General features: G+C 31.5%; 1 protein-coding gene across 2 annotated transcripts in view; it reads right to left on the bottom strand.

Annotated features, from left to right (window-relative positions):
* Positions 1-22,577, bottom strand: part of Scgdelta (sarcoglycan delta) — a 122,129-nt gene extending 99,552 nt beyond the window's left edge. Inside the window, exons 1-2 of one of the 2 annotated variants that reach the window (XM_074241203.1) lie at positions 22,097-22,577; positions 21,791-21,974 (exon numbers count right to left, since the gene is read on the bottom strand). In XM_074241203.1, coding sequence (XP_074097304.1) covers positions 21,791-21,967 — 177 coding nt within the window. In that variant the 5' untranslated portion in view covers positions 21,968-21,974; positions 22,097-22,577. Of the gene's footprint in view, positions 1-21,790 lie in introns of both variants that reach the window. The other variant, XM_074241202.1, reaches the window with a different exon arrangement.
* Between the last annotated feature and the right edge of the window lie 320 nt (positions 22,578-22,897).

Below are 22,897 nucleotides of genomic sequence, written 5' to 3' on the forward strand. Positions count from 1 at the left end.
CACTTGGCGTGCCGTGTCGGAAGTACAGAAAGAGAAGTAGAATAAGAAAGAGAAGAAGAAGCAGTAAAAGTACAGTAAAATATAAAAAGAAGAAAGAGTTCTTGAAGAACGGAGAAGAGGAAGCGAGAGGCTTTTACACCCCTTGATTTTCTTCTCTTTCTCTCTCTATTTCGCTCATTGAAATTCCTTTGGAGCGAATCGTCCTCCCATCCTTTCACCCCTTTTCATTCTTCATATCGTTTATTTTTTTTTCGCGTCTTTCCGTCTCATTTATGCTTTTTTCACTCTTCCGTTTTTTATATCTCGTCTGAGCGGGCTCCGTTCGCTCACTGGCTAACTTTTTAAAATTTCCACCAAATAGATCATTTTTAGAGCCACGTGCTTCTGGGGATAATTAGCTACGTGCTCGTTATCAAAGGGCTGTGGAGTTTATTTTAAAAAATAAAAAAGCTTTTTGTTTTTTTTCTTTAAAAAAAAAACTCTAGTTGAGAGCAAATGAAAAATGTCGGTATTATTATTTCAGAAATATATATGTCCTACACATGCTCAATGGGGATGATAAATAATTTCTGTCAACTCGGCTGTCATGTTACCCGCGATTATGACGCCGCGCTCAAGTCGACTCTGCTCGAGTTGTAAAGATTAACTTTGTTATTATATAATAATTCATGCATACCTCATCTACTTCTTTGCCCTATAAATTAAATTATGAATTAACTAAAATTCTTTTTTTTTCTTTTAATTAAAGATGCGGGTTCAGTTTTTCCTAATCGAAATAAAAAGAATTTAACTCTGTCGTTAGCGGAGAGGATTATTTTATATAGATATAGATATTTATGAAAATTAAAATGATAAAAAAATATTGATATGCAGAAGGGAAAGAAGGACGGGGTAAAATAGATGGGACGTATGTCATAGACTGACAACCGGAACAAATGGAATCTGAACCAGCAATTCTCTGATGTAAACTGCTTGTATATATATTGGACAAGTCTGCGTCAGTCAGCAATTGTATAAATAATAAGTTGAATATAATTACTTGACAATGACAATTGATCACTCGATACGGCACTCACTGTAATAAGACATTTATCTATTATGACTATTTACGACCATTGATAATTTATATTTATAATTATTTCATCTCACTTGATTTCAAATAAATTATTTTTGAAAAAATAAAAATAAGAAAATAATTTTGAATGAATTTGAAATAAAAATAACTTAATAAAAATCAGTCAAAATTTTTTTTTATTTTTTTTAAATTGAAATAAAAAATTTATCCAACATTTCAATGAAATAAAAAAAAAAATAAATAAATAAAACGGAAATTAAATGAAGCTTCAACTTTAGGAGTAACTTTATACCAAAGAAATAATACTGATTGTGAATGAGAGTGCTCATGAGAGCAGCCAAGTTAACTTTTCACTTTCATCACTCAAGTGAATGATGCTAGCAAGTTTCACGAGCCTTATATTCAAGAATATATATGTCTATATGTGTATGTATGAGGCTTACAATTATTATCCACGATGAGCCAGAGAAGAAAAACATTTTCATTCCAGTGAAACTTTCCCGCTTGTTAATACCCGAACTATACCTCCCTATGAGGGAAACTATTTCGAGAAGTAGAGGAGTTGCAGTGGGATATCGACCGAGCAAGTTCATGTGACAGAAGACAAGATAGCTAGAAAATTAAGATCCAAGAAATAACAGGCAATCTTAGCCCCTTCCCCTCCTCTCAGTTCTATCCAGGTCTAGTATTAGTCTTAGTGGGTTTCTCCCGGTTTCAGTGAACTTATTTTGGATGCGTATCCGTCTTCAATTCAATTCGCAAGTATCAATTATCCCTCAGAGGGCTGACCGAGCGAACACGGTCAGAAATTCAATTAAATTCGGTCCAATTCGGGTTGGAGTTCTCATGACGTTTGTCATTGGAAAACTTCCGGCGAGAGTTGAACTGATATTTTGAAGTTTATTAGAAAATCTAAGACAATTCTTCATTCTTAATAAAAAGTCACTCGGATTGAGCTTTAATTTGTTTGCTTCTGGGTAAAATAATTTTACCATTTAATCTGCAAATAATTTTTTTAAAAAATTCGAAAATATTTATTATTTTTTGTTTGCAAAGAAAATATTAATATTTTATTATTAACTTAAAACTATCACTGAGAATCGATCACTCAAAAAAATAATATAGTTAAAATGACAAAAAACGAAATCACAGAAAAATATGTTGTAATAAATATCTCCTCATTTATTATTATAGAAAGATTTTTTCGTTTGTCTGGTTAATTTCTTCTGCAAAGATAAAACCAGTGTGAAAATAAACAAAAAATAATAACTGGAGAGTTGTTGATATTAATCGGAAGAGGAAAAAAAAAGGATTGTGTTGCTTGAACCACACAATTGGCTCAGCGCTGCATGAGTTGATTGCTCACCGTCAGCGCAGTACTCTACAGCGGTAAAAAATAAATACACGTTAAAAACGCAGCTACGACGACAACCGCGAGCCGGATAGCATGAGGTGAGCTTGAAAAACAAAAATAAAAATAAAAATGAAAATATACGACTATTCAATTGATTTGTCGTGGCCTGCTCTCGATTTTACTTTTTTAAAAAAGGAGTCGAGTATACTCTCATCTGGGCATAGATCGAGAACTCCGAAGAGCGAACCGGGATCATTAAAATATTCACTGCATCGTGGAAATCCAACCGGGACCGATGTTTCATTCATCTTCCTCGGTCTAGATTTTTCCGTTTTAGTTTATAAATACACGTACGGGATACACCGGTTTACTGATATGCTGATTTATTGTGCTTCTATGAATAAACTCACAGGCTTTTCTCGATAAATACGGGATGATCAATTAGACTATCTTTGTTTACTTTTTATATTTTTAATTTACGATTATCGCAGTACTTTATGCTTACAATCCTTTAGTGCGATAAAACTCTATAGGCAATAATTTTGAGATTAACATCAAAAATTTCATAAACTTGGATTGGACTCTTTTAATAATCAAGTAAATAAATAAAAAGATTTAGATGGGTAATTTTTTTTAGAAACATTATTTTTAAGTTGTAGTTTTTCGTAATTAACGTTTAATAGATGAATACTCTAAATTTCTGCATATAATAATTTTCGTGGAAACAAGCTTTGCGCTTAAATTAAAAAAATGAAAACACCCCTTTTCTAAGATAAAATAAGGAGAGTTCTGGTCATGGTAGACTTCTTTATAAATTTATAGTTTCTGTTGGTTGGTTGGGCGCAGCAATATCGGTATGATCGAGAGCTAGACGAAGGGAGAGATACCCTATACCCTCGGCTCAGGTATTGCTGATTCATCAATATCGTAAATACAAGTTTAATTAATTCGCCGCTCGGTTAACTTATCCATCGGACAGGTTTATGTCAGGAAAAGTAAGGTTACCGATCGCTGAATCGCGAAACACTAACTAGTGTAGGAGATATATAGTTTCTGGTAAGAACTAATTGTGAGATGAGTATCCGGTTGAAACTTTCCACTCAATTTTCCGGGAAATATTTTTTATTCACGCGGTTTACATGTTGCATTTCTGAGAAAAAAAAATACGACTAGGTAATCGTGTTTGTTCACTTTATTCTTAATAACAGAGCAGCTAACGTAATAAAAAGTTCGAAGTTAAAGTTAGTTGCCAGCGCAAAAGATGGAAAGATAAATCCATCTTAGATACTGATGTCTGATACACCTTTATTTATTATCCAATACTTTTAAAAGGTCACTTTGGTCAGATAATACTATCATCATTGCATTAAATATTTAATCAAGGCAAGGTTATCACTGGGCCACAGTATCTCTATTATTCCACTCAATTTTTTAAAAGCCTAGCTTATAAATAGTGGCAACACAAGTATCGAAATAATATAGAATTTTTTTTCAAGTTGTTGATACCGATGAATATAAATATCTTTTTAATCAATAGAATAAAATTTTACAAATTCGATGAGAATTGAAGTATACTCAATTGCATAGATAGAAGAATTTATTAACTGTTAAAAAATATTTATAAACAGTTTATTATCGGATACAAGTATTTAAAATTGATCAGAATTTTATTGCATTTGAAATAAAACAATAGTATTTGATTTATTATTTAAAGATTTAGATTCCGTAGTGTTAGGTTCCATTAATTAATGGTGATTAATAATTTCTCTTACTGTAACGAATAACAAATTATTTTTCACACCAACAGTTAATGTTCCAAAAGCTTCCACAGTGCCCTCCACGTCGAATACAATCTTGAAGGCAATGTCGGACATAGCTCACAGCGCCCCACACGCAACTGCCGATCTTAACGTCCGCTTGGACACTATTTTGTGGAGGAATTACAAGAACCAACAATGACAGGCAGAGAACCAAAAAAAATGTTTGGTAATTTTTTGTAACAAATTTTCTTCACTTTGTACTTGAGAAAATCTTTATTATAATACTTTTTAATGTGTCAGTTATGAAGGAAAAAATTTAACTACCGTGCAGTTAATCGTGTTTCGAATTAATCGTGTTTCGAAATAACTCAGCGGTCAATTGATAAGGCTCATTATATTATTTTAATAAATATCTACGGTCGATTAAGGATAAAGGAAATCCTTTGTATGATAAAATGTTGGTTTGGTTAACCGCGACATTGTGTTATTTGTTTCCAATGTAAATTTTCATGAATAATAATATTTTTAATGAAGAAGATTTTTTTTTTTTCATCAATAATAATTTATAAATCGGAAGTGAATGGCTTTAACATAATATTAATCGGCCAATAGGAAGGTCATCTACTTAACGTCGCCGTAAGCTTGAAAGGAAAGTTATTAGCTTAATATTTAGATATTAGTTGTTAAATAATAACCTTATGAGTTTTTGGTAATCAAGTGAAAGTTACCCTGACAGCCAGCGCTTTCTCAGTAAGTGTTGACTTCCAGCAGTTACGGTTAATTTATACATCAAGTTGGCGGTAATTCTTTTCTCAACAACAGTTGTAAGCAAATTGACGGAAATCTACGACCGCAACTTGAATACAAGTTAACAATCAAACTTGTAGTTAAATTTCCTTTCAACTTTACTAAAATTTGAAGGAAATACTTGTACAGCAGAGTAAGTTATAGGTAACTAATAGGTAATCGCTCGCTTTGCCAACTCTTTCCGTCAAGTTTGCTTCAAATTGCGGACGTAGATTGACAGTAAGTTATAGGTAAGGTGGCTATCAGGGTATGCTTTTGTTTGCAAGCATCAGTTTTAGTAGTCGTTGTAGTTGGAGCTGAAGCGCGGGGTGGAGGGTAGTTTGAGGCGGTCTACTACTGTTACTGTATGTAATAACAAAGCGGGATCGTTCTCGCTTCGTTTTAAAGCTCGTGCATTTTAATACGACTCGGCTCGAGCACTATAACGGTAAACCACTGTTGAACAACGCGAGGAAGCGGATGTTAATCATCCCGGCCATGTTGCCACGGGGTAAATAGGCCGCGCTCTTCTATTTTCCTTCTCTTCTCTACTCTCAACTCTCTGACCAGCTGGGAACGCGATAATTTTCCTCTTATATATATGCATGTTGTACTACAATAATAACAATAACAATAATAATAACTACCAAGAAAAGCATGTATCTTTAGCATCTCGAATATACAATTACTTTCGTATTTAATAACAAATATAAACGTGAATATTACTTATCATTATTGTTATTATTTAATACTAAAAATTATAATAATAATGAAGAATTTTAATTTTTAATCTCTGATTATGTTTCGATAGAATTAATATTTTAAAAGTTATAGTCATTTTTTAATGACTAGACAATGATTTGGTTTTCAATTCAAAATTTTCTGTTCAAATAATAATAAGAATAATAATATTTATTATTTTATTTTGTCCCTGGATATTTATTGTTATTTATTTCCGTATAGGATTACAAGAGATGATTAATGCTTGAAATATTTCACAATTATTTTTCCCGGCTATTGAAATAAATATTCAAATATTTTATTGAATTTGTGAGTAATTTAATGATAATATAACATACATTTTTCCGAGTTTATTTTAAACTCTTGACTCTGAATGTTTTCCATTCAGGTTTGGGCTACTTAAAAACATCTTATTTCGCGCGAATAAATACGAAAATTGAAGTTAAAAATTAAAGTCACCGGAAAAAAATTTATTATCAACACAAATGTAATCATTAGACCTATCAAATTTTTTTTACCCCGGATAAAAATTAATCCCAATATTCATCTGAACTTTTATATTTTACGGGCGAGCTTACTTTATATAAATCCTCCATTTGTACTGAGTTTTTTTTATAAATTACTTTTTTCTATTAAAAGATTGTTTATTTTTTTACGAATTCGCTCAAACCGGATTCTATTTTTTTATTCCAACTAAAAACAATTTAAAAACCAGCAACAGGTTATTTAAAATTGATAATCTGTAAAATAAATTCCAGGATCACGGAATTATAAAAGTTCGTCGTGTATTTTTTAAACGGAACAGATATTTCAGTTTAAATAGTTGTGCGGTTAAATTAAAAGGCTGGAACAGGTATGTAGATATCAAACCGCTCGACAGTGATTTAAACATTTATATCTATGTGGTAATATAAACTTTCGTTATATAAACCGTAAATTTGTGAATTTTGCTCTCACAAATAATGTAAACAAGTGTTGAAATAAACTAAAAATAGATTTATTTTATAAATCAGATCATTTCTCAAGTCAGTGCACGGATAGAAATTTTACTGAACTGTATTTCAATCCCAGATTTTAATTTAAAAATATATATGAAATAATAACTAATAGTAAAAAAAAAAAAATTGTAAATGCAGCTGATAAGTCTTCTTGCTGATTGTATTTTTGAAACAATTATGCAAAGAATTATAATTAGATCAGAAATGATGAAATGTCCTACAATTACTGTAATTTTTGAAGAAAATTACTTTTCATCTACATAATAGCCTCACAACTTACATAAACGGCGTATTAACAGAAACTAAAAGAGAATAGAAACAAAAGCGTGAACGAGGGTTATTGACGAGTATTAAAATGCGGTAGATAAAAACAGACATCCCGACCGTTGCGTACACACAATAAAATTAGGTTGCTGATGCACACATATGGGAGAAAGGATAATACATAGCGGGTGTCCGTAAAATCTGGGAACTGCAAGCGCCGCACTATCCGGCGCACGTGACGCTGCGGCACAGTGTGGCGGGACAAACCACCGACGGCCCTTCTGTCCAGCTAATTTACTTTTTGTATTTTCAGTTCTATTTGACCGACCATTTTGACTGGGTTCCCCCTACTCGGTTTCGCTCGACAATTCCACCAGCAGACTTTTATTTTTAAAGTCCGCAGGAATTCAGCTGATGTATTTGTCCGGATATAAATCCCAACTTTTTTAAACTTTTTATGGTTAATCCTAAAGTTCTATTTATGCACTTTGATTCACTATTTACTTAAAAAAAATTTTCTAATATCTCGATTTAAGCGTATCATAGTTAAAGTTTTTAAAAAGTTTATAAATTTTGACGTTTGATCAACTATTCAATTTTTAAAATGTAAAACATTTATTAAAAAAAAAAAAAAAAAAAAAAAAAAAAAAAAAAACAGCAATTTTTAAATTGATAATATTACCGGAGATTATCATCTCGCAACGTACCCAGTTGATCTATGGGACAGTATAAGCCCCAAGGTTCACTCATGCAGAACCTCGTTCACGTCGAGGACATTTCACTTTGTCTACTGTGATTCGATAGCTATAGCAGCATAATGCCGCATACCAAGCTGATACCATGGAGATAGAACAGAGAAATAGACGACAGCAAATGGTAAAGTGAAGAGGAATAAATACCCTTTGGTTTATTTGCCGCTGTGATCATATGTGTATACGTGAGATTGCCTCTACTCGTAAAGAAAACAACAATAGCTCCGGGAAACAATGAGCAACAACCGCACACTGGAAAAGGAACAGAACACAGGCAAAAGCGACACACAAATTCAAAGTAGATCCCGGGTCTCGGACTATTACTTGCGTGGTGATGTGTAAAAACTCGAACTGTTTTAATGACCGCAGATAGTATAAGTATTATATAGATATATATGTGGCTTTACTTTGTACTGCATTGTTCGTCGCGCGTGTACATTTTATTTGTACTGAAATTTATTATATAATATTCAAATTAAAACCCAGTACGAGTAATCCACTCGGTTATTGTTCTGTTCCGGCGGATCCACCGGAGCATAATAACTCATTTTTTTTTTAATTAAAAAATTTTTCGCCCTTCGGATGATTAATGAACTGGGGTATGATTTTTAAAATTAATTTTGTCGATATTAAATTTAACAACATTCTACTCTGCGATTTAATTGACGATGAACACTTATTTTTTTACTTTTTGAGGAACCTATTCTTTCGCGGACAATGAAATGATGGATAATACTGATGGTTCGATGTACTTTTTTTTCCATCCGCGGTACAGTTCAGCAAGAGAGTGAGTATTAATAAAAATTTAAAAACACGGCTATTTACTGTAATAATATACATAAATATTATTCAGCGGTGTGTAAACTTTTTTAACAATAAATCCTCAATTAAACACAAGTCGCATGTAAAACCGAAAGCCGAATTCATGGGTCCTTTTTGTTCTATTCTGACTCAATTATGGGATGTATGCTGATGCAAACCCACTGAGAATAAAACAAACCGGTGTACAAACATTTATCGAGGATTTTTTCGCGCTTAATCCCGGTGCGGTCTGTCGTAAAATGCTAAACAAACTCATCCTGATGAGTCCCGTGTTTTTTCTTCCCCGCCGGGCATCCCGACGCGGATCCCCTCTCTCGGTTCTCATTCTCCGGGGCTTGGCAATTTTTTAACACTCGAGGAGTCGATCAATTACGCGCAAGTGTTTACTTTGAGTGTTGACTCGGATATACTCTTGGATGAGTCCAAGGATCACGAAGTTTTGTTGCTTTAGATGGTAAGAAAATTATGAACTGTTGAGTTTAGTTGATGGTTATAAATCTCATTTTTTTCAGACAAACTTTATTACCGTTCATAAAAATTCTTGAATCAAGGAAACTACTTTGAAGGGTTTCTATTTTTTTTAATCAAGTAGAAAATTTTTTAAACGAAATAAAATTTAGTGAGCTGTAAAAAAATTTTTTATTTTTACAAAATTTATTTGAGATGAGAAAAATTTTTTAATGTATTATTAATTTTACAATGATTAATAAATTTTTATTGTACACTCTAAAAAATTTTCTACGTAAAAATAAGAGAAAATTATTCTTGAAGAATTCTCCAACTTGATTCAAAGAATTTTTTCAAACGGATTTTAAGTTGAAAATCATAATTTATTTTTCTACCACAATATCCAAACTTTAATTTCTTTTCCATTTTCTTTATTTATCCATAATTGAATCAAAGTTCGATTATTTTTCCCTCTCAACACCTTTCTTGCCATCAGCACCTCAGTACAAGTATACAAACCACATTTTTTGAACGCCGTATAATATTTTTAGCTATCAAGTTGCTCGGCCGAGCAAAAAGTATCTCCATTATTCCTCTGCCTGCGGATACGTGGCTTTCGTGTATCAAGATCTTGAAAATTCCATTAATTTCACGGCATTCTCAAAGCCCCATCTTTTCAGCGACACACTTGCGACGACATTTTGGTGTAAAACGAAAGTAGTTCTTTCATTCAAAGAGGAGCAAGATGAAAAAAACGTGTAAGGGTTGGGAGGGAGGGGTGCCTTGGTCTGACTTATTTTTTTCTCCATACCATACCACACTATACTATTCTGTATTCCTTTGCGACTTTTCTTTACATTATTTTTTCCACACACACTCTCACCCTCATTAGAGGTTTTTACCAAAAGCCAGAGTTGGAGTCAGAGTCACTGAGGCGGGCTGAAAAATAGAGGAGGACCGGTGAATAAGGGCTGCTTTGCGGGTGTCAATAGTCGTGTTTTGCCTTGAGCTAAACTACTTGCGTTCCCGCACGATACAGTGGCCGCGGAGCTGTGCAGCATAAAGCGCGAGATAAAACCGCGACGTGTGTATGTATATGTACATATTTTGATATTTATATTTATATGTCGGACTCTGGTTCAGTGTCGTGGTAATATAATGGAAGTAAAGCGAAATGAAATAAAAAGTAGAGTCAAGGAAAGAAACGGGAAAATCCGCGAATCCCGGATAAGATATTTGAAAAAGCAATACGAAAAGATCGGAGAGCAAAAACTGGGGCGAGAAGAAGAAAATAAAGTTGAGGGGAAGAAAAAAACCCGAGTGAATGTGTGAGACAGGACGAGGGTGATGAGTGATGTTCCCGCGTCGTTACTATCACTATCACTATCAGTATTGCGCTGTATGAGTACCACTTGAATGAGCTCCCAGTGTACTAGTTGCTGGTATACAGCGCGAGTAAAGGTTAAAGTACTTGTGTCTCTCATCCTTGCACTTATACTACTCGCGTCTGTGCTATATTGTATAGTATACCACTACACCGCAAGTTTACCAGCATCACTATCACTAGCGAAAACCGCGCAAACCTCAAACGTGACCGGAGTTTTTACGCCAACCCTCAAAGTAAAGACCGACCGGTTGACTTTGACGGCCTTTCTTCGACACCTTTTATTCTTGACCGTCAAGAATCAAGTCCGTCCAACAAATAAGCCATCTCTTAGTGGTATTATTATTATTCTTATTCATGTCAAGTGTGTCTGTGAGACTGGATGTCATGTTTGCGAGGTTTCATTTCCTATATCTGATATTTCATGCTTTTTATTTTCATCATCTGACAGTTATATTACCGCTCGAACGAGCACTTTTGTGGACTGAGGGAAGATAAATCATGAACCAGTTGAAATTATCTACCGATGAGTCTGGTAAAAGTTTCTGATGATTAATAAAGTGGTGATCTGACAATTGCAAGCAATGGTCATTGTTTGGTTTCATCGTTTACAATGTCCTTTAATCGGTAAAAATGACTTTGATAATTTTTTTTAAATTTAACGAACCATAAACAAGCTCAATGGTTTTTTAAAAATCAAATTTCCTCTCTAAGGTTATAAATGTCAATAAGAATATAATATTTTATTAAAAGAGTTATTTTGCACGAGATTACCAGGTCGAGGCGTGAGTTTACTGTAATAAAATCTCGAATAAAAATATGTAGTTTAGTTTTTTTTTAACTCGCAGGATTATGATCAAACTTTCTTGCGTCGCGAGTCATGATTTTATGCCTCACTCGAAAACTCATATTTTACTATACTATTTTACCATACTATCCATATAACAGATAATATATACACAGTATAAATTCTGTTCCGCCGGGACAATCCATCTTTGAAAAGTTTTTCTGAGCCGTCAGATGAATAACTTTATCTTTATATCTATAAGTCGATTCCTGCATTTTCATTTTTATTTTTCTCGAGCACGCATCCACATACGCCGGATTACGTCGAAGAAAATCGATATGCTCAGGTAAAACATGTAACAAAACAACATCAACAAATCCCTCGTTATTACTTTACAATAATAAATAGAAAAAAAAATTTCAGTTAAGCAGCTTAATACCTGGGAAAAATTTTCATCGCTTCAATAGAGAAAAAAAAAAAAGCAAATTAAAAATTAAAAAGCAAACAGTTTTATGTGGATTATTCATTGATTTTTAAAACAATGAGCAAACAAAAATATATATATATATATATTTTGTATGCTTATTTTAAGATACTCCCCAGGCGTTAAAATTTTAACACACTGTGCGTGAAAATCCCTGGAGCGACAGCCCACAATAAATACAGGTGCAGTAAACCATGAGTACAGATTATTTACGATCCACAAATGTTCCGAATGGATGAAAAACTCTCGTTGCTGAGATCAGCCCTGGAACTAACGTGTGTGCTAAAACTTTTTCTCCACTTCGTCTATATACACACGCTTTTTATATGCTTTCACGACTTTGATGACATACGTGGGACTTTATGAATTTATACCTAACAATATGTAAATAAAACTTTGTTCCTTTTCATTTTATTTTTTTAAACTACTACGGAAATTTTTTGTCCAGTCTTATAGCTACGACGTTCTCGAATAACGAGTTTAATGTTTAAAAAATTTACTTCAGTTCATTTTTTCATGAATAGAAGTTATATATGAATAAATAAATAATCTAATAGGAAGTGATATTGATAAAAATTTTTAACTTGTCATTATTTATATACTCATACTTTTTTTCATTAAGTTAAAAAAATTTTTAAGTTGTCATAAATTTTTTGATAAAATGTAAATAGAATAATAATTTAAAAAAATTTTTAAACAATTCGTTCAATAATTTGTAGCACAATATTTAACTTAAATATTTAATTGCTCCAAACTTTATTTACATTATGAATGAATAAAACAATAAATGATAACAAAGAGTTTCTTTCCTGTGTAATATATATGTTTAATAATTTCTCTTCGCGGCTATTAATAACCCAAATGCAAATAACGAATTAACGCGACCATTATTCATTCGGTGTTTTAATGTATAAATATTCAAAGGGCTTACACGCGATCAAAATCGCAAAACAGCATTCAATAAATTAAATTAAATGTAAATAAATAGTGTTACTAATATTTATAACAATATTATTCAATTGAAAAAAAAAAATAATTAACGAATGCACTAAAAGAAAATAAAAAAAAAAAATAAATAAAAGCGAAGCAATAAAAATATAAAAATAGGCCAGCGGCTGAAGTGAAAAGATTAGGGCTAGACAAATGGTGAAGATTATTATCGCGAGGTTACTACATGCTATTAGCAACCAGCTACCACGAAAACCTTTAATCTGTAGGGAAGGATCGAGGAGAAATCAGCGAGCTGCCTATACTACTTATATGTTTATATACATACAGTTTGCATTACTAAGCTTGTGAGAAACCAGGCTACAGCTTACAGGCTACTATTTGTGTCGAGCATCACCGTGTTTCGAGTTACAACACTGAAGTTTCTGTTGGCGTGAATGTGTTGGGGCAAGTTAAGGAAACCCTCGAGCTGACGCGGGGCCGGTCAAGGAGGAACTGAGGAAATAGAATTCATGCGCCTCCAGCTACAACTTATCCTCACACTCGACATGCCATTAAGAGAAAATCAGTTAGTCCTTTCTTTGATTATCAATCTCGCTCTGCGTGGTAATAAATCTTTTGGTGAGTGAAAAAGAATCAGGGAAGTTGATTGGATCGAAAATTATCTTTCTTTTTTTCAATGTATTATTGTTATTATTATTAATATTATTATTATTATTATTATTATTTTTTTTTTTTTTTTTTTTTTTTTCTTTGTGTACAAAAACGTAATTACAACGAAATAAAAGTTAAACCGTGTTTGTAGTGTTTCAAATAACGCGACAATAAATGTTTCATTGGATGGATTCTAGATCGGTGTTGGTGTCGGTGTCGGAAGCGGTAGCGTGGCGGGATCGGCATGTAACTGGTATAGTACAGAAGAGGAAAAATAAGAAAAGTTGTCAGAGGATAGTTTATTTATTTTTTTGGTCCTTTCCGGGGCCGGTCACTAATTTGGTCTGTGTCGTATCGAGAGCGCAAAGATCACCGGTATATCTGGAAAAGGAGAGCCCCTAGAGTTGTAGTTAGAGTTAGAGTTGGACATCGACGGGGATGAAAACTCGACGGAGGTAAAGTAAAATAAAATAGAATAAAAAGGAGAAAAAAATTTTAGGAGAAATACAGATGGCGGATACGTGTTGTATTTCGGTTGAGCGAACCCTCTTGACCTCCGGGCGTATTCCAACTCGCCACCAGCCACCAGATTCGTTGATTTACTGCATGCTCTAGAAAACCTCGGATTCATCAAGAAGTGCTCGCCGTAACGACTCTGAATCTTGTAAAATCGCACTGGACTACGGACTTTTCGATTAAATAAAAATGAGAAAGAACTTAAATAAAAATTACTCTCTTTCTTTCTCTCTAATAATACCAACTCTATCAAATTGTTTCTTGACAAATAGGGTGCTTTACTAAATTCAATAAATCCTAATCAAACTTACAACATCTTGATGTATTTTAAAATTTTCATTTATATTTATAAATTTGTTTTTACTGTTTCAAAAAAAAATTTTTTTATTTTTCATATTAAATAAATTCGTGGACTATCTTTTGGTTATCTCAAGACTGATAAAAATATTAAAAAATTTTTTTAAAACTAAAATTTAAACTTACGTCATTCGACGCTTCAGTGGCCGAAATTTTGGGTACTTAACTAGAAATCAGCGTACTCTCGAGTGTACATAATATATAATTATTATAAAGTTAAAGGTCCTTTAATATTACATCTTACGCTAACGAGTTTGGCCGGCGTAGTCTAAACCATAAACCAAGAACGCTGCGTAATCACTGTTTATCCAAGTCACGTGTAAACAGCTTTGTAAGTTACCCCAGCTACTATACAACGAACGACGTTACTAATCGAGCGGGCACTATCGCACGAACTATCAAAACTTTTCACTCACTCTACACTCTATATACACAACACTAAATATACAATTCTGTCACATGGAGTGTCCCTAAAAAAATTTTTATTACAGAATAAAACTATCTCATTAATTTATACCACCGCAGTACCATAATATACATATAGTGTCTTTAAATTAAGCCTCTAAGTATCTTATAAGTACATTTACTGTAAAAACAAATGTTTAATTCATAGATAATTTTATTTTATCGAAACTCTTATTCAAAACTTGACTTTATAATTTTATTATCGGCTTACTTTAATACTTTAGTACCCGATAGTGAATCTAATTTAAAGTTTATCGACATTAATTTTTTTTTTTTAGAATTTTAATTCATTTAAAAATTTTATTTATCACTCTCGAAATTTTATGTCATTGACTTTTATTGTAATTAACTAATAAGTGAATTTTTTTTTTTTTAATAAAAGATAATTGTAATAATTTTTTAATAAATATATAAAAATAATATTAAAAATTTATTTTTTTATTCTCATAAATAGCTTGGTATGATTTGAGATAAAAACTGATCATATTAAAAAAATTTTTTCCGGTGAGTTAAAATCTAAATGCCATTTAAGGAGTTATTGATTTTTTAGAGTACCTTGAGATATTAAATAAAAATAATGATAAATAAAAGATAAAATGAAAGGAAAGATTACGATCGAATGGGAGTAATTATACATCGGGATAGTATATTTTATAAAGCAGCAAGTATGGAAGGAAGATACTCTTGACAATGGCTGAGCAGCGAGACCGGTGGAGCAATTAAAGTCGCTAATGCTCACTAATTCGATAATCTGTTTCCCTTAATGTCTCGACGATGCTGAGCTCTACAGACAAGCTACAACAGACAAGCTACTGTGTAAACTTTTTTACCGGCATTGCATTATCAAGAGCGCCGGCGAAATACTAAATAAATTACAAAACAATCAGCTAACTGTTTTACCACCTTAATTCGATAACTTGTATCTTATCTGATGACAGATGACACAAGACGTCAACCCGGCCTTCCCCCAATAATTTATTGTTACTTTAGCCTGTTTCGTGGTAAGCAAACATGTTTGCCAGAAAACTGTTGTTATGTGTTCAATTTTGAGTCTACATCGGAGATCGATTGCGGACAACATAACAATTCGCTGCAGACTGTTCCAGAAAGAGGGAGGGCATTATTTTTCTAGAATTGCAATATCGGAGAGTGTCTTACAGACATAGAGGCGGAATTCTGTACTAGATACTTTTCTGAGAGGAAATAGGAGTGAAAGTAAAGTGCCCAATGCCCGAAATAAAGAGACAAATATTTTTTTCCATTAGGATTATTTATGAAAATACTCGAATAGAAAAACTTCAGAGGAAGAATTGAAAATAATTTTTTTTTTTAATTATATATTGTTATTTTTTAAATTTTTATCTCCATTTTTATTAATGCAAAATTTTATGCAATTCGCTTCATTTCTTTTTAAATATTTATTGAAAGTTTTTTTTACATTTCAATAATTTTCATAATCGATAACCAGCTGCCGGGAATGCTAGAGGCGGTTTATTGAGGTTGACAATAATTCTGAACGGTGAGCAGGACGTTAATCTAGTTCGCGGCTTCCAGAAAATGAAATTAACGATTTGTCCGTTTCGCTGCGGATTTCATACTATCAGAGTTTAGCTGAACAGTAGTTGATGACGGATAAAAAACCTCTGAGGGATATATAGTGCGAAAAGGTACATTTGAATTTTATGGATTTATCTACTTTTAGCTTGTCTCGAAATTTCATTTTCATTTTCTTTCTTTTTATCACTCCTAAATTTAAAAAAAAAAAAAAAAATCACATTTATTTAAAACTTATCACGACTTCGAGTTCAACATTACATTTAACATGTATTATTTTATAATAATGAAAGCGTCTATATTTTTTATCGAACGAAATTAAAACTATATTTTATAGAATTAAAATTAATTTTTTATTTGATTTTTATGACTTTTTTATTTTGATTAATTTGGATGTCTGACTGAAAAGTTATCAATTCTACTTAATTCAATCCGATCGATCTCTAATGTACATGCATAACTTGGGTCATAAGTGGTCGCGGTAAACCGCTAGTTCGCGACCGCAGTTTTGTAGAACTGTGGTAACGTTACATAGAGTTGTGGTTCAAAATTTAATCTAAGATAATCTTTTTTCCGATTATAAACTTCTTAACTTTTTTCAATATAATAATACTAATAATTTGAATTAAATTTTAAAAAATAAAAAAAAAAGATAAATAAAAAAAAGTGGTACAATTTTTAAAGCTTTTAAAGAGCTTTCGTAATGAATAGGGTGATACTTAAAGATGCATGTAACTAAGTCGGGTAAAAAATACAAAGATTGGTATCTCGTTTCTTCAAACGCAACAAACAAGGGAGGTGGTGGGTTATTACTCCGTTAATAAATCAAGTACGCGAACCACTATCTTCTCTTTTCTCACACGTTTTAATTGGTCGCACACACTGGTCCGGAAAATAATAATAACAATAATAGCAATAACATTAACAATAATAATAATGAGCAGTTGCAGTGAGCAACGAACAATGAACAGTTAAGCGAATACGGTGACTTTTATTGGTTATCGCATGTATTACTCGAATTACCCGAGTGAATAATGGCGCACGCAGGTTTTCAAACATTTTTAACGCGGGAGCTGTTACGCGGGTCGGCGAACTTTCTCTGAATTTATAAAAATTTTATTTATTTGAGTTAGTATTACTTATTTTGCAGACTGATAAATTTTGTTCAGCAGTAAATTTACTGCTTGTTATAAAAAATGAATGTTCCATTCGATGTTTAAATAAACACTATTATTTTAATTGTGTGTTTGTTATAAATAAATAAATTCAGCCACATTAATATCATGTTTAATTGAGACTGCCCGTCGGCAGTTAGAGAAATTTACTGCACCGATAATGTTAAATCTTTTTACGGACTTCAGCGCAATTGTCGAGCAATTATTTAATTATGATTTTATTTTTGGCCATGGAATGTGAGTTTTTATTAATTAACACGCTGTATAATGCACAGCTAATCGACAGTATACGTTTGTTAAATATGATATATTATGTATCATATGTAGCAGTTCATTCACTTAAAAAAGGACAGTCTATTCATAGTAGTGTGATTAAAACATAAAAATCCGTCTCGCCTAATAAATTTAATTCAAAATGTTGTTTCTAATTCAATACTTTTCAGGTCAAATCTGTGCTGGCGATATAACGGAGAGTTCGATTTAGTGTGACGGATGACCCGACACCGAATCCAATCAGACATAAAAATATTTTTATCGAGAGACTTCAAGTATATATATACATTTTAAGATTATTTTTTTATGAAAAATATAGCTAATTTTTACAAAGATAATTTAATATTTACAGAATTGAGAGATAAAATCTTTCAATAAAGATTTTTTTATCCTTATCAAAGATTTATTATATTCTTCAATTAAGAGATATAAATATTTTGACACAGAATTGAAATTTTGAGGGAAATTATTATTTATTTGAACCAAATTACTTTTTTTTTATGGATATGAATATGCAATGATACATCGTGTTGATGAAACGACAGCCGAGCTCTGGCATTGTTCGAAGATTCATCAGTGATAATTAATGAAAAATATTGATTTGAAAAAAAAAAAAAAAAAAACTTCGATAAGCATTTTAATACATTGCAGAAAAACCTTTTTGAAGATTTAAACATTTAAAATTTTTTTAATTAAAATTATTAATTATTCGTTACCAACAGAGAAAAAATAATGAATTTATTTACTCGGTTTTATAAATAATTTTAATAAACATCGGAAAAATTATTTGAATTTATATCAAGCTTCGTAGAAAATATTTTCTTGGTGTTGTTGTAAAAAATGTAAAGAATATTTTTCTCGGTTAATTAAGTAATTAATTAAAAGTGAAAGTAAAAAACTTCTAAGAGTATTATGAGTATAAATTAAAGAGCTAAAGTCAGATATTTATATAAGAATGTAAATATCGTAAAACAGACGCTTAAATAAATATTATTTGACCAAGTAAAGAAGAAGTAGATCACCGGAATTCAGAAGTCGGGTATAGTTTGTTTAGTATTCCATTACATTAACTGGCCGATCTTTTCAGAAGGTGAGCAAAGCTTCAAATCGAAGATTGAACATCGACAAAAAGCATAAATTATTAATGCTTGTAAGTGAGTTTAAATAATATTTTTAGTGATGAAAATTATTTCAACAGAAGATCGTTTAACTGATAATAATGATTGTGGCTGCTGATAATTTTAATTTTAATCATAATAATAATCTTTGGTAATAAAAAATCGCCTGATATACTTTTTAATTTTTAATTTTCAATGACAATTAAATTTTTTGTTAAAAATTCCTCCGAAAAAAATATAAACCTTGTTAATTAAATAACTAAATCAGTGAATAGCCGATGAATAAAAATAAACTGATTTTTAGCGAGGACTCGACAGTCCAACAAAAGTGTATGACAATAAACAGTAGGAGCTGAAGGAGATAAAAGAAAACCGAGAAAGAGAAGAGTTATTAGCGAGATTATAGGCAAAACTCTCGACAGACTTCAAAGAGACCAATTCCCATTTTCCATTCAGGTATTCAGGTATTCGGCTGCCGGAAAAGGAGGAAGAGAGAAGGGGCTTAACCCATCATCCACCATCCTAACCAAGACCCGCTAGATCACGTGAATCCATTCTATCTATTACCTTGCTGTAGAGATTGCAGTTCTTGTCCTCCTTTATCTCTCTCTTTCTCTCTTTAGGGTATCTATCCAAGAATTTTGGAGTTCCCAATGCGAGTCCATCTCTTAGCTGTGACTTGAATCGAGTTAAAGTGTCGTCCAAGTTTAGATGAGCACTGGAAACTCCAGTTATCTATCGTTTTGTCGGGCTTAACTTTTAACGACAAATCTTCATTTAATTACTCCCGCAAATCGTTATTAAATGTTTCTGTTCTGTAATTTAACTTTTTATACCTCACATCTAATCTCAATACTTGACAATTAAACTATTTATTACTTTCCAGGATTAAACGATCAGCAATCACCGTGACGAGCAATCAAAACTTTGGCTTTTAGAAAACGTAAAATTAGTTAATAAACATTTTGAAATTTTAAATTAATGGTTAAAAAAAATTATCTGTAAAAAATTATATGCTGACTCAGAAAAAAATTTAAACTTAAATCAAAAAAATTTTGATTTTCAAAAATTAAATGTTTAAGTTTTGCTCAAAATATTCTGCAGGTAAGTGCATTGTTCTTGAGCCAAGATATTTTTTTTGTGCTTAGAGGTTTAATTCTTTCGTAATTAAAATTCGTTAGTTACTTTGGACATGGAGCTGAATAAAAAGGTCGACTGTCGACTAGCGAAACAATGCGACTGTTTTTTAATTTAATTAAGGGAAGATAAATAAAAAGTATTGTTTATAAATTACAATAGTGGTGATATGAAATGGGTGAAAATTATTTTTATCAAAAGTGGGTTTGCATAAATGTACAGATATATGTGGAATACCTGCCCATTGTTTTTTTTATTTTGTTGTGGGTTATTATTTAATAATGAAATATAATTATTGAAGTCTGCGGTGCATTATACTTATAATTTTTATTTTAATGAGAAAAGTAGAAGACAAAAACCCATTCATTTAAAAAAGTGTGTCTAGAACTGACAAAACAGTTGATATGGAATGATATAGAAGCCTTGGATTATGAATGGTCTAGCGGTGCTCGGATAAAAATACGATGGATAATAGAGGTTGCCAGAGAAACTCCAGGAAAGTCTACTGAAAAAAACCTCCTCGCTAATAAAAAAGCTTAGAAATAATAATAAAAATAGTAATAGTAATAATAATAATTTAAAGCAAAAAGACCGAGGAATATCCGGATCCCAATTTAACCTCCGCTTTTTTGCTTCATTTCTTTTACGGGACATTTTTTTAGTTTAATAGTTTTGATAGACGTTAGTTGTTAAGTGCCTGGAATTCAGGGTAAGCCACTAAATTTTACAATTTTTTCCGAAGTATGCATACGCAGAACTGTCAAAAAATTATTTCTCAATTTTTTTTTTTTTTTTTTTATTTCAACAATTATTTATCGAAATTTTTTAGTAAAAAAAAAATTTATTAAAAAAATTTTGGGTCAAGTGATTACCTTAGAATTTATTGTTTTTATTAAAGTTATCAATAATTAAATTTCGTGCAAAAAAATTTTTCTCACTATGTGTTATTTTAACACAAAGTGAACTTGTTAGAACAAAAACACTTTACTAGTAAAATGAAGTTAAAAAATTTATTTTTCGGCAGTGAAATATACGTGTAATGAGATACAGTGTCGATACTAAGTTTGATCCTTTGGACTAAAGACTGATCCTGGTACTGATTTCTATCTACATCCCGTGTTAGACTCATCCCGCATCTGCAAGCCGTCAACATGCACACCCGATACACTCTGACGGTGCTGAAGATATATGTAGGTATGTATATATATACCTATCTATCCCTATCATGTATTAGTGTCCATATATAACCATGTATATCGTAGACGTAGACGTATATGTAGAAGTAGAGGCTGCGATATACTCATCGGGAGATAGATAGCTGACGGTAACTGAGAGCCGGATTTCGTACTCGAGGTCACAATGTCGAAACATCTACACTCTACACTACCTACCCCTATCACTCTGCCGGGTGCTAGGATATAATATATATATAACCTACTGATACAAGTACATTTGCCGACGCTATTGGATTTTATTAATATCAATATTAATAAAATAAAACACGAAAATCTACTTTAACAACTCTTTTATCGACTTGGCTTTAAGAACCAACGATTAGTTTAAAAAATAATTTTATACGATTTTCAATAAAAATCAAAATATCACTCATTTTCTACTAATTTTTAATTGAAAAAAAAAAAAAAAAAAAAAAAAAAAAAAAAAAACGTAAAATAATCACAAAAATTTTTAATAACTTTTTGAAAAAATTGTTTAAGAGTTTTTAATCAAACTGGAGCATAAGAGTTGATTAATAAATTTTTCAATAAAATAATAAATAACTACTCTATAAATAAAAAATGTCCTTTGGTTTTCCAATAAACTAAAATTCCAGATAAATTAATAAAAAGAGCGATAAAAAGTGAGTCCCTCAAAGAATATACCGTCAGCAAGGAAGAAAATAAAATTTTAAAGAGCGGGTAATAAAATAATAAAAACTCACGGTGGTGGGCGTCCAATTATGCGGCCAAGTCCTGGTGTCATGACTGCTAGCACCGGGTGAACTGGCAATAAAAACAACACGTCTATCAGTACTTCCTGTTCCGGTAGCTGTTGTTGCGAGCAATGCCGCGGCTCTGGCCCTCGTTCCCGCGATACTCAAAGTCGGTGACGTAGCCATTGTCAACCTGAATCACACGTTACATACATCACTTACATACTTTAACTCTAAGCATTACCAACGTGTAATTATTAATTGCATTAATTATACAGCCAAACTTTATTTACTTTTAACTCTTCGTTACATTACCTATGCACTATTTAATTAACGTTTCCTATATTCCGCACATTAATATTCATACAACTTTATTATTATTATTGTAATTTTTTTCTACTCGTTCTGTTCGTACTTTAGTGTTATTTAGCACCGGGCTTTATTACTCAAACTTATTATTATTTTTTAGTTTTTATTTATTTAAAGCTCAAACATTTTTTATTATTTTTTAATCTGCTAAATACTTGCTTTCATCTTACGCCATTATGCAAATATTTTAATCACTTTGCGACGCGCAATCGATTATAAATATTTTGTGTGCATATATATTGATGTGTACCGTAATATTGATAATATTCACTGCATATTAAAGCTTTTTACATCATTGTTATTATTTATTAAGTACTTCATGTATTTAACGAAATTTATTACTTAAAAATATGATATAATATATTATATTATATTATATAAAACTAAGCGATCACTCAACAAGCGTAAATATTTCAAATAGCTAATTTAATTAATATATTTATTATTCTTTTAGTTGAATTTTTTAAATTAAAAATTTTTAAATTGAACTATAAATTACTTTTCACTTTGATTTTATGAGTTAATATATTCGCGACAGTAATAAATAAAGTTAATAAAAAAATAATACCGTGCACTTTTGTACTAAAAATTCACAAGTAGATCCCAGGTTACACTATACTGATAATAAATCTTTTACCAACACATTCACTTAAATAGCCACGGTTTTTATTTATTAAATTCATTTATATTCTATTCTTTCCGCCCTTATATTTTACTCGCTAAATAAATTTATTTATATAAATGTAT

This window comes from Cotesia typhae, unplaced genomic scaffold (assembly GCF_013202065.1).
Source record: "Cotesia typhae breed Kobodo isofemale line unplaced genomic scaffold, CoteBio_Ctyphae contig_33, whole genome shotgun sequence".
NCBI lineage: Eukaryota > Metazoa > Arthropoda > Insecta > Hymenoptera > Braconidae > Cotesia > Cotesia typhae.